Genomic DNA, 16,252 nt, shown 5'->3' with positions numbered 1-16,252 from the left:
TAAGAGGTGTGTCTGTTTGAGCCTTATTCTAGTTTTAATGCCGCAGCTGAGAGGTGACATCCCCTGCAGTGCAGCATTCCCCCCCCCCCCACAACTCCGTACGGCACTGGGAGCAAAAACATGCATGAAGTGCTGGAGACTCTGGAGGGTAGTGGGGTGTGCAGCGGGTAGTGCCTCGGCCTCGCGGCCCCAGAGACCTGGGCTTGACCATGATCTCGGGTCCTGTCCGTGTGGAGTTTGCACGTTTTCCGTGTGACCGTGTGGCTTTCCCCTGGGTGCTCCAGTGTCCTCCCACGTCCCAAAGACCTGCAGGTCAGTAGGTTAATTAGCCTCTGAAAACTATCCCTACTGTGTGGGTGAGGGGGAGAATGCTGGGACAGTTGATGGGAACGTGGGGAGGATAGGTCACAGTGAAGTGAGTGGAAAAATGGGATTAGCCTAGAAAGCCAGCATGGACTCAATGGGCCGAATTACCCTTTTCTACATTGTATAGAAACATGGAAAATAGCATAGGCCCTAGGCCTGGCTGACAGGCCAAAGTACCACTACTGAGGCCTGGCTCTGCTAAAGCCTCATTTTAACCCCAGCAGCTCTTTGCTGAAATTAGAAGTCCACTTCTCCTGCGTGCTGGGCTCGAGCGTGCTGAGGTTTGTCCCTTGCCTGCAATACACAAGCTGCATTGTTTTAGAAATTGATTCTGCAGATGCTAGAAATCTAGAGCAACACACACAGAATGCTGGAGGAACTCAGCAGGTCAGGCAGCATCTACGGAGAGAAATGAACAGTCAATGTTTCAGGCCGAGACCCTTCTTCAGGAGTAGAAAGGAAGGGGGAAGAAGCCAGGATAAGGAGTGGGGGGAGGGGAAAGAGCACCAGAGGGGGCTGATAGGCAGGCGTGGAGAAGGGAAGGGGAAAGAGGGGAGCCAGAATAGGGAATGGAAAAAGGGAGAAGGGGGAGGCGGGAGGAGAAATTACCGGAAGGTAGAGAAATCGATGTTCATGTCATCAGTTTGGAGGCTACCCAGACAGAAGTCAGTTTAGAGGCTAGCATCTGTTGCCTCTCCTCCTTCCCTTTCTCCCCTGGTCCACTCTCCTCTCCAATCTGATTCCTTCTTCTCCAGTCCTTTGGCTTTTCCACCCATCACCTCCCAGTTTCTCACTTCATCCCCCCTCCCCCACCCACCTACCTTCTCCCTCACTAGGACTCATTTTCATTTTCCAGCTTGTACTCCTCCATCTCCCCCCCCCCACCTTCTTATTCTGGTTTCTTCCCCCTTTCCTTTCCAGTCACGATGAAGGGTCTCGGCCCGAAGCATCGACTGTTGACTCCTCCCCATAGAAGCTGCCTGGCCTGCTGAGTTCCTCCACCATTCTGTGTGTGTTACTCTGGATTGCTTTAGAAGCAGCGTGGCAGCCTGATAAGAGGGCATGATGGGAGTCAGACCTAACATGGCACTGGGCTGAGGAGCAGAGGCGGGCTCATCAAGTGAGGTATCACACCAGTGACGTAGTCCCCAGTTCGCTTACTCACTCAGGCCGCTCTGACTGCACCTCTCAAATGCATCACCTCTCCCACCAAGGTCAAGTGTAGCAGGGACACAAGACACACAGAGCTGCTGCATGGCACAGAGATTTATAATGCAAAGACGCCTCATTGTAGACGAGGACCAACAGGAGCCGTGATGGAGAAAGAAGGGAAGGAGCTCCAATGTTGCCTGAGCACCTTTTGCAAAATAGAGACATGAAAGAGCTTTTACAACCCATGCAAAACATTCAACGTGCAATTCAGGAAAGGCAGCAGACAAATTGCACTTAGCGAGGTGCCAGTAATGACCCAATCAGCTGGATTGGGTCTTCTGAACTTATTCATTAACAGGACATAGCTGTCACTGGCAACAGTGGTGTTTATGGCCCATCCTTAATCACTCCTAAATCACGGGGGCAGTTAACAGCCGACTACATTGGTAGCTCTGTAGCCACATGTAGACCCAGACTGGGTAAGGGCAGTGGATTGCCTCTGCTCAAGGGTATTAATGAACCATCCAATCATTTTGTGCTTATCATGATTACCAGTGACCCAGGTTCAACTCCTGCCGCAGTCTGTAAGGAATTCATACGTTCTCCCTGAGACTTTTACAGAGCCAGCAACCTGGGTTCAATTCGCTGCTTTCCCTGTGGAGTTTGTACATTCTCCGGTTTCCTCCCTCATTCCAAGCACATAAGGGTTAGTGTGTTAATAGATCACATGGGTTCAATTGGGCGTGCTGGCTCGTTGGGCTGGAAGGGTCTGTTGCCTTGCTGTGTGTCTAAATAGATATAAAACTAGCTTCCACAGCTGCTGGCATGGGATTTGAACTCGTGTCTGGATCAGCAGGCCAGAAATCTGGCTGCTGGTCCAGGGACATAACCAATTCACAGTCGCATCTCTAGTCGTGATGTTGGGCTAATCAGACAGGATCACAGGGAGAATTATTATTCCACAAATAATGCTGTGAATGTTTAATTCCACCTGAGAGGGCAAATATGTTCTCATTCTCATTTGGGATCCATCACCCCTGTCCCCTGAGTACTCTCCCAAGGACCCAATGATCTCACTGCCCACTCTTCGGGCTGTCTTTCAAGTTTCAGATTTTTATTTGATTAGCTGCCATTGCCTGATCTCCCCAAAAACATAGAAACATCTAAATTAGAAGTAACAGTAGGCCATTTGTTGCTGCACTGTTCAATATGACCCTAGCTGATCATCCACACATAGTCCCATGTTCCAGCTTTCTCCCTGTAGCCCTTGACCCTTCCAGCCCTGAGGACACTGCCAAACTGAATATATTTAATGATCTGGCTTATTTAAGAAAGGATATAAATGCATTTGAAGTAGTTCAGAGTAGGTTTAGAACATAGAAAAGAAAACAGTACAGAACAGGTCAACACAGGCCCTTCGGCCCACAATGTTGTGCCGACCTTTTAACCTACTCTAAGATCAATCTAACCCTTCCCTCCAACATAATACTCCTTTTTCTATCATCTATGTGCCTATCTAAGAGTTTCATAAATGCCCCTAATGTATCTGCCTGTACCACCACCCCTGGCAGAACATTTCACGCACCCACCACTCTCTGTGAACCTCTGACATCCCTCCTATGCTTCCTGCTATCACCTTAAAATTATGCCCTCTCGTATTAGTGCTTTCCATCCTGGGAATACGTCTCTGATTATCTACTCAATCTCTGCCTCTTATCATCTTGTATACCTCTGTGAATTCACTTCTCATCCTCCTTTGCTCTAAAGAGCAAAACCTTAGCTTGCTCAGCCTGTCTTCATAAAACATGCCTTCCAATCCAGACAGCAACCTGGTAAATCTCCTCTGTATCCTCCGTAAAGATTCCACATCCTTTCTATAATGACGTAACCAGAATGGAAGACAATATTCCAAGTGTGGCCTAACCAGAGTTTTACAGAGCTGCAACATTACCTCACGGCTCTTGAACTCAATCCCCCGACTAATGAAGACCAACACACCATACACCTTCTTAGCTATCCTATCACCTTGCACAGTAACTTTGAGGGATCTGTGGAAGTGGTCCCCATGATCCCTCTGTTCCTCCACACTGCTAGGAATCCTGCCATTAGCTCTACTTTCTGCCTTCAAATTTGACTTTCCAAAGTGAATCACTTCACACTGCTTTTGATTGAACTCCATCTGCCACTTCTCAGCCCAGCTCTGCATCCTGTCAATATTTTGTTTGAACCTACTACACTGTTCACAACCCCACCAACCTTTGTGTCATCTGCAAACTTACTAGCCCACCCTCCCACATCCTCATCCAAGTCATTTATAAAAAAAAAATCACAAAGAGCAGGGTTCCCAGTACAGATCTCTGTGAAACACCACTGGTCACCAACCTCCTCCAGGCTGAATATGCTCCATCTACAACTACCCTCTGCCTTCTATAGGCAAGCCATTTCTGAATCCACACAGACAAGTTTCCTTGGATTCATGCCTCCTGACAGTCTGAATGAGCCTCCCATGGGGAACCTTGTCAAATGCCTTACTAAAATCCATATACACCACATCCACTGCTCCACCTTCGTTAATACGTTTTGTCACTTCCACATAGAATTCAATCAGGCTCATGAGGCATAACTTGCCCCTCACCAAGCCATGCTGTCTTTCCTTAGTCAGAGAGCAACACACACAAAATGCTGGAGGAACTCAGCAGGCCAGGCTGCATCTGTGGAAATGAATAAACAGTTGACGTTTCGGGCTGAGACCCTTCATCAGTACTGGAGGAAAAAAGGCGAGAAGTCAGAGTAAGAAGGTGGGGGGAGTGGAGGAAGAAGTGCAAGATAGTAGGTGATAGGTGAAACCGGGTGAAGTAAAGAGCTGGGAAGTTGGTTGGTGAAAGAGGTAAAGGGCTGGAGAATGGGGAGTCTGATAGTAGAGGACAGAAGGCCTTGGAAGGAAGGGAAGGGGGAGGAGCACCAGAGGGATGTGATGGGCAGGAAATGTTAATGGTGAAGGAGGAGTGGGTGTTGTTGGGGGGGGGGTGCAGTTACTGGAAGTTAGAGAAGTCGATATTCATACCATCAGGTTGGAGGCTACCCAGACTGAATATAAAGTGTTGCTCCTCCACCCTGAGTGTGGCCTCATCACGACAGTAGAGGAGGCCATGGACTGACATGTCGGAATAGGAATGGGAAGTGGAATTAAAATGAGTGGCCTCTGGGAGATCCTGCTTTTTCTGGCAGACAGAGCATAGGTGCTTGGTGAAGCGGTCTCCCAGTCTACGTCGGGTCTCACTAATATACAGGAGGCTACACCGGGAGCACCGGATACAGTAAATGACCACAACAGACTCACAGGTGAAGTGTTGCCTCACCTGGAAGGGCTTTTTGGGGCCCTGAATTGTCATGAAGGAGGAGGTGTAGGGGCAGGTGTGGCACTTGTTCCACTTGCAAGGGTAAGTGCCAGGAGGGAGATCAGTGGGGAAGGACGATTCATAGGGAGAAATCCCTGTGAAAAGCAGAAAGTTGGTGGGGGGGGGATGGAGGGAAAGATCCGCTTGGTGGTGGGATCCCTTTGGAGATGGCGGAAGCCGCATAACTTTTCCCCCACCTTCTTACCCTGACTTCTCATCTTTCTTCTCCAGTTCTGATGTAGGGTGTCTGCCTGAAACATCGACTGTTTACTTTCTGCCCGGCCCGCTGAATTCCTCCAGCATTTTGTGTGCATTGCTTGGATTTCCAGCATCTACAGACTTTCTCTTGTTCAGAGTACATATGTTTCTCCAAATGCTCATAAATCCTGTCTCTAAGAATCGCCTTCAATAGTTTGCCCAGCACTGAAGCAAGACTCACTGGTCTATAATTCCCAGGATTATCCCTATTCCCTTTCTCGAACAAACGAATAACATTTTCCCCCTCCGGTCATCTGGCACTACTCAGTGGTCAGTGAGGACTTTTTGAGAGTAGGGGATTTCACTCAGTAGAAAAGTGAGCAGCACAGAAGAGCTCTGACCAGTGACCAATCACACTTGAGATCGATTACGAGAGCAAATTAAAGGAAGGCAGGGGCAAGAACAGCGGCCATAGTCTGAGTGGACAGAGACAGGGCAGTGATCTTGAGGCTTTAGCACTTTGAGGCTTCAGCGAAGAGAGGCTTCAGTCAGAGAAATCAAAGAAAAGGAAAGCTCTGGGGTGAGCTTTTCTCTTCTCTTCTTTCTATCTGCTCAGGTAGGACAGTAGAAATGCCAGGCAGGATAGTGGAATGCTCCTCTTGCAGGATGTGGGAAGGCAGGGAGACCTCCAGTGTCCCTGACGACTACCACTGCAAGAAGTGTATCCAGCTGCAGCTTCCAACAATCTGTATTGAGGAGTTGGAGCTGGAACTGGGTTAACTCCGGATCATTGGGAGGCTGACGGGGTGATAGATAGGACATATAGAGAGATACTTACGTTTGTACATGCAAGGTGCAGGAGACAGGAAACTGGGTGACAGTCAGGAAGGGGAAAGGGGTTAGGGAGTCAGTGCAGAATACCCCTGTGGCCATCCCCCTCGACAACAGGTATGTCACTTTGGATACGGTTGGGGGTTTGATCTAACAGAAGAAAACCACAGCAGTCAAGTCTTTGGCACTGAGTCTGGCTCTGTGGCTCAGAAGGGAAGCGGGGAGAAGAGGCACACTGTGGTGATATGGGATTTGTTAGGGAACAAACAGGAGGTTCTATGGGTGAGCACACGATTCCCAAATGGTATGTTGCCTTCCATGTGTCAGGGTCCAGGATATCTTGGATCAAGTCCTCAGCATTCTTAAGTGAGAGGGTGAACAGCCAGAGGTCGTGGTCCGTGTACGTACCAATGAAAGGGGTAGGACCAGTGATGAGGTTCTGCATAGGGAGTTCAGGGAGTAGGTGCTAAGTTAATGGGCAGGAACTCTAGGGTTGAGTTCCCATGACTGCTATCCATGCCACATGCTAGCGGGGACAGAACTAGGAAGATTATACACTTCAACACGTGGCTAAGGAGTTGGTGTAGGTGGGGGGCTGCAGATTTTTGGATCTTTGGGCTCTCTTCCAGGAAAGGTGGGACCTGTACAGAAGGAACAGTTTGCACCTGAACTGGAGGGGGACTAATATCCTAACGGGAAGGTTTGTTAGTGCTGCACGGTGGGGTTTAAACTAGAGTTGCAGGGGATGGGAACCAGAGTGCCAGAAAAGTTAGTGGAGAGGTTGTGGAGACAGACCTCAGACAAAGTTAGGAATCAAAAGGTTGAGCATGGTGTGACTAGTGTCCTGAGCTGTGTATGCAGGAAGTATAATAGGAAAGGCGGATGATAGTACTGAAGATGAGGTAGCTGGTTTACAAACAGAGTCAATGTGTAGTGAGGAGAGGCTGTGGAGGGTGATCTACTTTTATTGTAATTATGTGAGTGCTGTCACGGTATGACAATGAGTACAGTATATAATTCCTGTACTAAGGATATGCAGCTGGGTACTATCAGGCGATACTGAGGAGCTTGGGATATGTGGGTGAACGATACCTACAGGAGGCACAGGCTGGTGAAATGGTAGACACTTAGCTGTGACACCTAATGCTGAGAATGGGTGCACTTCATCTTGTTGGATTGATGAGAAAGAAGAGGCGATTTGAACTCAGTTACCTGCCAAGAATCTTCCTGAAGAAACGTGAATGTCGTCACAAAGAAGGCACAGGGGCGCCTCTACTTTCTTAGAAGTTTGAGTAGGTTTCGGCCTGGCATCTAAAACTTAGACAAACTTCTATAGATGCACAGTGGAGAGTATACTGACTGGTTGATTCATGGTCTGGTATAGAAATACCAGTGCCCAGGAACAGAAAAGTCTACAAAATGTGGTGGATACAGCCCAGTCTATCGCAGGCAAAACCCGCCTCACCAAGGAGCGCTACTACAAGTAAGCAGGATCCATCACCAAAGACTAAGCCATGCACTGAGATGGCGCCAGTGACCAAACACAACATTTTGCAGACAATTTACAAAACGATTGGATGCTCTCCTTCTTTTAGATATACTGTACTTCTTCTGAACTGCGACCGGTTGAAGCCTGTAGTTTCCCTTTTCAGAATGTATTTTTGGGCCAACTGAACAACCTGGCACTTCTATGATCTGCCGGAGGATCTGGCGTGGAGTACACCTACAGCCATCGCTGGGGGTGCACACAGCGTCGCTTCCTAATGGCAGAATACATACCCATAGTCGCCTCCATTACTCCATACCAGTTAAAGTGTCGAGCAAGATTAAAATCGACGAGGGTGAGAGCAGAAAATGAATAAGTTGTTCAGTGCCGTCTGCCTGTGTTTGACCAGTCTCCCTCTCGCTGCTGCCAGCAGAAGGTGTGGGAGTCTTGGGTCCCACACTGCAAGGTTCGATCACCTCGGTGGCTCTTGGCAGTATGGACTCACTTTCGGCTGTGGTTTGATGTTTATTGTCCTTAGCTCTGAACGCGCTTTACTATTTGTACAATTTGATTGAGGCACTTTGGCACGGAGCTAGCTCTGCGGCTGGGGCCTGCAGCTATCGACGAAGCGCTGAACTGGCTGACTCGGTGGTGTGGCTGCGGCCATCGGCTCCCGAACCCGGTGCACTTGCCTTGGCGGTTCACGGCTGTGGACTCACTTTTGGGGATTTGGCAGTTTGATGTTTAACGCTCCGTGTGTTATTTGTTTTTTGTTGCTTATACGATTTATTTTTCTTCACATGTTTGATGGTCCTGTTGTGTGGGGTTTTTCTTTAAACAGGTTCTGTGGTGTTACTTTTTTCGGTGGCTGCCTGCAACAAGTCGAATCTCAAGGTTGTATACTGTATACATACCTTGATAATAACTGTATGTTGAACATTGAATCCTTGATACTCTCTTCTCGCTGCTATCAAATAGGCAAGAGCCTTAGGTCCCACACCACCAGGTTCAGGAACATTTATCACCCTGCAACCGTCAGGCTCCTGAAATGAAATGGATAACTTCAATCATCTCAACACTGAACAGATTCTACAAGCTATTAACTCACTTCCAAGGACTCTACAACTCGTGCTGGCAGTACTATTTACCTACTTTCTTGTTATTTACACAATTTGTCTTTTGCACATTAGTTGTTTGTCGATCTTTGTTATGTATGTTTTTTTCATAATTCTATTGGATTTCTTTATTTTTCTGTAATGCCTGCTAGAAAATGAATCTCATGGTAGTACATGGTGACATACTGAACACATATTTTGATAATAAATTAGCTTTGAACTTTGAAGGCTCAGCCTGCCCCCGGTGCAGTGTGTGGGGGAGAGGGGAGGGAAGGGGAGGTTTGGCAGTGAACCCGGTTGCAGTGAGAGCTGCTTCGGCCCACGGGCCCAGCTGAGCGCTGGTGCAGTCTGAGCAGTCAGGGGTGCTGAACACACTCTGCTTTTCTCCTTCAGGTCCTCCAGAAAATTGGCAAAACCGTGGAAACAAAAGATGAACAATTTGAGCAGTGCGCAAACAGCTTCAACAAACAACAGGTACCATTCAATCCTCCTTAGTAACAGGGTCTCTCCCATCATCCTCGGCTGCAGGCAGGAGTGTTCCTTTATGCTTCCCTCAGCAGTGCTCATCGCTGAGGATCATTGCGCGCGCACTCATTCTCCTGGGATCTGGCCGTGCTCAGCTGCTGCAATATAACGTGCGCTAGAACGTCTGCACAAGCACGTGGTCACTCTGTAATGCCCGTGCCCGCTAATTATGTAAAGCAGTCAACTGAGTGGCCGTGGCTGCTCAGGTGCTTGAGCCCTCTGCCATCTTTGTCTCCGTGCTGCGCAATAGGGGCTGCAATGTAGAGCAGGGGGTGGGGTTTGATGAACAGGAGGGAGGGCAAGGGACAGAAATACTCAAAGTATGATGGTATTTGGTTCATTGTCTTCAAAGCCCTAAAATTGGAAGGAGATTTTGAGCCCTATTCGATAGAGGTATCTATGGACACCCTCACTATACTGAGGATATACTGTATCCACCTACTCTTCAGAGACTAGCTTACTTCCCTGTCCAGGCTCTACGGAGAGGTCTAGCTACCAATACCTGCTATCTGAGTGGTGTGTCCTCTCTCTACCAAAGAGGAGATGCTTCCTGCTAACAAAATAGTTTAAACACGGTTTATTTTATTTTGAATTATTCATAATTCAATTTAGACAAATTGCTCTTAACACACATTTCACACTCACAGAGGATTTCTGTTTTATATGAGATTTTCAAATTACAAAAGATTTGTAAACTACAAAGGATTTCCAAACACGGGTATAATTCTGACGAACTAAAAGAACGTACCAACAAGTTGCAGACGAACGAGTCATCCGTTGCAGAAACGGAAGGTAGAGGAATGAATTCCTTCTGCTACCCTGTCTTCCTGTTATTCTGCTTGCCATTCCCAACAATCCTCAATACTTTCTAACACTTATACTGGTTTGCTGTTAGTTGACATTACCTTCATGTGATGTTTTTCAGATACTTTTGCTGGGACAAAGTAATTCACACAGATGGTCTAAAAGCTTCTAGGGACAGAGATCCCAGTCACCCAAAATGAATGCTGTGAGGGCTGACTCTCTGAGTACACAAATATCCTAACTATTGATTGATCAGCTATACTTGTGACCACCTCCTCAGTTAGAGAGCAAAGCAGACTTCCTGGCTGATGTCAACAACTGTAGGAGAATTTGAACACTTTTGCTCTGCCTCTCCCCAGTGATGGAAGCTATTTAACACATCTCTTAGTTTAATTTCAACTTCCTGTAGGCTTTGGCTGGGATGAACAGTGACCTATGGGTGGTAAAGTGCTTCACAGGAATTCCTGGAGACTCCGAAACAGCTGAGACAGCTTTTTAACTTCCCTAGAGATCTGACCAAGCCTCTGGATGATAGATGGGATTAGGGCAAGCACTTGCAGATGGACCACACCAAAGGGAGCATCAGGAGTTTATAGACTCATTGTTCTGTTACATTCTACTGTTCATCAACCCACATTTTGGGGCCGAACCTTCGGTTTCTTCTGAAGCTACCGCAGAAGAAACATTTCAACAGCCAATGCAAAGTAGATGGCTTTCCTATTTTCCTCTGTTTGGCTATTATTGACCAAGCAGGAGGAAACTTTGTACTGTAGGGTACACACAAGCCACTGCAGGGGACTTGATCCATTGCAAGTACTGCCTTGTTGGAAGTGCTGACTTTCAAATGAAAAACTAAGGCTCAGGCTGATGTTGGATGTAAATGATTTCATAGTATCCTTCTTTACAAAAAGCACAGCGTCGTGGTGCATTTTTACCCCACAGAAAAGACAATTCACTCATTATTAAGGTTGAGAGGGATAATAAATTAGTCATGATGTAATAGCGGAACAGACTCAATGGGCTGAATAATCTAAAAACACAAACAACAGGAATTCTGCAGATGCTGGAATTTCAAGCAACACACATCAAAGTTGCTGGTGAACGCAGCAGGCCAGGCAGCATCTCTAGGAAGAGGTACAGTCGACGTTTCAGGCCGAGACCCTTCGTCAGGGCTAACTGAAGAAAGAGTGAGTAAGAGATTTGAAAGTGGGATCCAAAATGATAGGAGAAGACAGGAGGGGGAGGGATGGAGCCAAGAGCTGGACAGGTGATTGGCAAAAGGGATATGAGAGGATTATGGGACAGGAGGTCCAGGGAGAAAGAAAAGGGGGGGGGGGACCCAGAGGATGGGCAAGGGGTATAGTGAGGGGGACAGAGGGAGAAAAAGGAGAGAGGGAAAAAGAATGCGTATATATATAATAAATAAATAAACAACGGATGGGGTACGAGGGGGAGGTGGGGCATTAGCGGAAGTTAGAGAAGTCAATGTTCAAGCCATCAGGTTGGAGGCTACCCAGACGGAATATAAGGTATTGTTCCTCCAACCTGAGTGTGGCTTCATCTTTACAGTAGAGGAAGCCGTGGAGAGACATATCAGAATGGGAATGAGACGTGGAATTAAAATGTGTGGCCACTGGGAGATCCTGCTTTCTCTGGCGGACACCTCCAACGGGATCCCACCACTCAGCACATCTTTCCCTCCCCCCATCTCTCTGCTTTCCACAGGGATCGCTCCCTATGCAACTCTCTTGTCCATTCGTCCCTCCGATCTCCCTCCCAGCATTTATCCATGTAAGTGGAACAAATACTACACATGCCCTTACACTTCCTCCCTCACCATCATTCAGGGCCCCAGACAGTCCTTCCAGGTGAGGCGACATTTCACTTGTGAGTCGGCTGGGGTGATATACTGCGTCCGGTGCTCCTGATGTGGCCTTCTATATATTGGTGAGACCCAACGCAGGCTGGGAGACTGCTTTGCTGAACACCTACGCTCTGTCCGCCAGAGAAAGCAGGATCTCCCAGTGGCCACACATTTTAATTCCACATCCCATTTCCATTCTGACATGTCTATCCATGGCCTCCTCTACTGTAAAGATGAAGCCACACTCAGGTTGGAGGAACAACACCTTATATTCCGTCTGGGTAGCCTCCAACCTGATGGCATGAACATCGACTTCTCTAACTTCCGCTAGGCCCCACCTCCCCCTCGTACCCCATCCGTTATTTATTTATTTGTTTGTTTGTTTGTTATTATTTTTTTTTCTCTTTCCTTTTTCTCCCTCTGTCCCTCTGACTCTCTGACTATACTCCTTGCCCTTCCTCTGGGCTTCCCCCTCCTCCTTTTCCTTCTCCCTGGGCCTCCTGTCCTATGATCCTCTCATATCCCTTTTGCCAATCAATTGTCCAGCTCTTGGCTCCATCCCTCCCCCTCCTGTCTTCTCTTATCATTTTGGATCTCCCCCTCCCCCTCCCCCTCCCACTTTTAAATCTCTTCCTAGCTCTTCTTTCAGTTAGTCCTGACGAAGGATCTCGGCCTGAAATGTTGACTATACCTCTTCCTAGAGATGCTGCCTGGCCTGCTGCGTTCACCAGCATTTTTTATGAATAATCTAAATCTGCTTTTCTGTCTTGTGGTCCTATTATCACATTGCTGTTTTTGGAATCTTGCTGAGTGCACATTTAGCTGTCATGTTTCCAATGTTACAACAGTGACTACATTTTGAGCAGAACCTGCCAGTAAGAGTTGCTGTGCAAATTCAAGTCTCCCTAATACAGCTTCAAGGAGTCCTTAGGAAAGACAAAAGTCGTGAGTGTGTCTTTGACAACAAAGAGACTGATCTGGTCCACAAGTTCTAAACTAGGACTGGGTAAATTTCGATGGTAAGAGACAGGAACTTGCAAAAGTTGACTGCAGTAGATTTGTGGGCAATGGGATGTCTGACAAGTGGAAAGATTAGTAAGTGAGATATTAAGAGTTTAAGATCTGAATGTTCCTGTTAGAGTGAAGAGCAAGGCTGGCAGGAGCAGGGGACTTTGGATGATGAGGGACATTGAGGTTCTGGTCAGGAAAAAAGAGGAGTCATAGCCAGGTATAGGCAGCTGGGATCAAGTGAATCCCAGAGGGAGTATAGGGGGATGCTGGAGTGTACTTGAGAATGGAATCAGGAGGGCAAAAAGAGGACCATGAGATGACTTTGGCAGAGAAGATTAAGGAGAATCCAAAGAGATTTTACTAGAATTTTAAGGGCAAAATAGAGTAACTAGAGAGAGAATAAGGTCTCTTAAAGATCAAAGTAAACACCTTTGTATGGGGCTGGAGGAGATGGCCAAGGTCCTCAGTGAATATTTCTTCTCTGTTTTTACCATAGAGAAAGACATGAAGACTTTGGAACTCGGAAAATTTAATGGGGAGATCTTGGGGCTAGTCCACATCGGAGCAGAGAAGGTGCTGGATGTCTTAAAATGCATAAAAGTAGATAAATCTCCATGGCCTGACCAGATTTATCCAAGAATAATGTGGGAAGCTCAAGAAGAAATTGCAGAATCTCTGGCTGAGATATTTGGATCATCGTTAATGACGAGTGAAGTGCTGAAAGACTGGAGGGTGGCTACTGTTGTGCCTTTATTTAAGACAGAGATTGATTGGGGGTAATCAGCACAACTTTGTTCATGGGAAATCGTGTCTCATGGATTTGATTGATTTTTTTATGAAGTGACATGAAAGCTTGATCAGGGCAGGCCAATAAACATGGCATATATGGACTTCAATAAGGCCTTTGAGAAGGTTCCACGTGGAAGGCTACTATGGTAGGTTAGATCACATGGGATCCAGGGAGAGTTAGTTAATTCAATACAGAACTGGTCAGATGGTAGGAAGCAGAGGGTGATGGTGGAGGGTTGTTTCTCAGACAGGAGGCCCGTGACCAGTCATGGGCCTCGGGCTGGTGCTGGGCCCATTGTTATTTGTCACCTATATCAATGTGAATATACCAGGCATGGTGGACACATTTACTCTTGACACTAAAATATGTAGTGTGGTTGACACTGAAGGTGGTTACCAGGATCTACAAAGGGATCTTGAACAGTTGGGTAAATGGGCCAAGGAGTGGCAAATGGAGTTTCATTTAGATCAGTGTGACATATGACATTTTGGGAAGACAAATGAAGATAGAACTTTCACAGTGGACAGTTAGTCCTTGTGGAGTGTTGTAGAACTGTGGCATGGTTCTCTGAAAGTGGTATCACAGGCAGACAGTGACAAGAGGGTATCTGGCACACTGACCTTCACCAGTCAGGGCGTTGAGTATAGAAGCTGGGGTGTTATTGAGAGATACAGTGCTGAATAGGCACTTCTGCTCCTTCGAGCCACACTGCTCAGCAACTCTTGACAATCCCAATTTAACCCTGTTAGCCCTGGCCACAATCACACACAAAGCCAAAAGACTTAAAATTTCTGCAGAAAGATCTATTTACAGACACAGTTTCAACAAGGGAGAGGGTAATAGAAATCTTCCTTGAATACACTGAAGTTAGTCACATAAATTCAGCGTCAGATTGGGCTTCACCAGTCAGAGCGCTTCATTTACACAAATATGAGGAAACCTGCAGATGCTGGAAATTCAAGCAACACACACACAAAATGCTGGTGAACGCAGCAGGCCAGGCAGCATCTGTAGGAAGGGGTACAGTCGATGTTTTGGGTCAAGACCCTTCGTCAGGACTAACTGAAAGAAGAGATAGTAAGAGATTTGAAAGTGGGAGGGGGAGGGGGAGATCGGAAATGATAGGAGAAGACAGGAGGGGGAAGCAAGAGCTGGACAGGTGATTGGCAAAGGTGATACAAGGCTGGAGAAGGGAGGGGATCATGGGACGGGAGGCCAAGGGAGAAAGAAAGGGGGAGGGAAGCCCACTATAGTGAGAGGGACAGAGGGAGAAAAAAGAGAGAGAGAAAAAAAGGGGGAAAAAATAATAATAAATACATAAATAAATAAGGGATAGGGTACGAAGGGGAGGTGGGGCTTCATTTACAAGTAGTATTGCACAGCCTAAACTTCAGAGCTTCCTGTTTCAGTGTTCAGCAGGAAGAAACAGAAACATCAAAATTAGGAGCAGCAGTAGGCCATTCAGCCCCTCAAACTTGCTGTACCAATTGACCAGAAATTCCTGCTTTGTAGTACCAGAGGCCATTTGGTTTGCCCACTTTGAAAAGTAGATTGAAGTCACCCATAATTATAATTTCCCGCTTATTACCACTCCTTTCATCAGCCCTACTGTTTGGGGTCCTAAAACAACCCCCGTATGATGCGTCTGCTCTGAAGTGTTCTGTAGCTTCACTCATACAGGTGCCACACCAGTTTTCTCAGAGCTAAATCTTTCCCCACTGTTGTACGGCCACTCTCTTTCAGTAACCGCAGTGGCCCACCTGCTTTCCCTGTGAGCCTGTCCTTCCTGAACACTGTCCCCCTGGGTAGGTTGAGAGGGCTGAGGCATTTCCCTCGAGAGTGAAGGAAGATGCGAGGCAACTTGATGGAGGTGTACAAGATAAGAAGATGATGTAGAGTGGATAGCCAGAGACTTTTGTCCGGGGTGGGGGGCGCGGAATGGCTGATACAAGGAGACATAACTTTAAGGTGAGTGGAGGAAAGTACACCAAACAGAACATTACAGTATAGGGGGGATGCCAGAGGTAAGTTTTTTTTACACAGAGAGTGGTGGGTGCATGGAACGCCCTGCCAGAGATGTGATGAGGGCAGATACATTGAGGGGATTTAAGAAACTCTTAGATAGGTAGAAAAACTGTGAGCAATGTAGAAGGGAAGGGTTCAATTGTTAAAAGGTTGGCAAAACATCGTGGGCTTATGGGTGTGCACTGTGCTGTAATGTTCTATGTTTGATGCCCTGTGGATATTTAGTTCTCATCCGTGTCTCTGTGACCACAACTATATCACATACTGTGCACCTTTAGTTCCTCTACTCCGTGGAGAATGCTTTGTGCATTGAGACACAATCTTTGTAACATTCTCAGTCAGCTTGTTATTATCTCACACTATTGCCTGGCCTCTTACTTACCCTCGATCTCTCGCCCTGCTGTTGTTTCCTGCCGCACTCTGCTGACGGCCCAGCACACTCTGCCTCTGAGCAAACGTGAGCCCAGATCTCACAGCTCTGAAGGAAACCACTGTCTTGGCTTCGCAACCTCAGAACTCGTGCTCCTCGAAGCGAGCAGCACTGTTGAAGAAAACATCTCGGCACTGGTGAGGACGGATCTTGCCGCTGATGAGGTGGGTCTGTGCTCTCTGCCACAACCCAGTGTCACATTGGCTAGGCAGAGAGAAGGCAGGTGTGAATATTCAGATCGCCAATACACTACTGAG

The 16,252-nt window shown here is 47.2% G+C and overlaps 1 protein-coding gene across 3 annotated transcripts in view; it reads left to right on the top strand.

The window, feature by feature from the left end:
* Positions 1-16,252, top strand: part of LOC140191639 (uncharacterized) — a 119,690-nt gene that overhangs the window by 45,009 nt on the left and 58,429 nt on the right. Inside the window, exons 1-2 of one of the 3 annotated variants that reach the window (XM_072249228.1) lie at positions 8,946-9,020; positions 13,247-13,323. The exons of 1 other annotated variant lie outside the window; for it this stretch is intronic. In XM_072249228.1, coding sequence (XP_072105329.1) covers positions 13,255-13,323 — 69 coding nt within the window. In that variant the 5' untranslated portion in view covers positions 8,946-9,020; positions 13,247-13,254. Of the gene's footprint in view, positions 1-8,939; positions 9,021-13,246; positions 13,324-16,252 lie in introns of those variants that run through there. One more of the 3 variants, XM_072249226.1, reaches the window with a different exon arrangement.

This window comes from Mobula birostris, chromosome X (genome assembly GCF_030028105.1).
Source record: "Mobula birostris isolate sMobBir1 chromosome X, sMobBir1.hap1, whole genome shotgun sequence".
In the NCBI taxonomy this organism is placed as follows: Eukaryota; Metazoa; Chordata; class Chondrichthyes; order Myliobatiformes; family Myliobatidae; genus Mobula; species Mobula birostris.
Note: the sequence above shows the minus strand (reverse complement) of the source record. Positions and strands in the feature narration are given on the sequence as shown.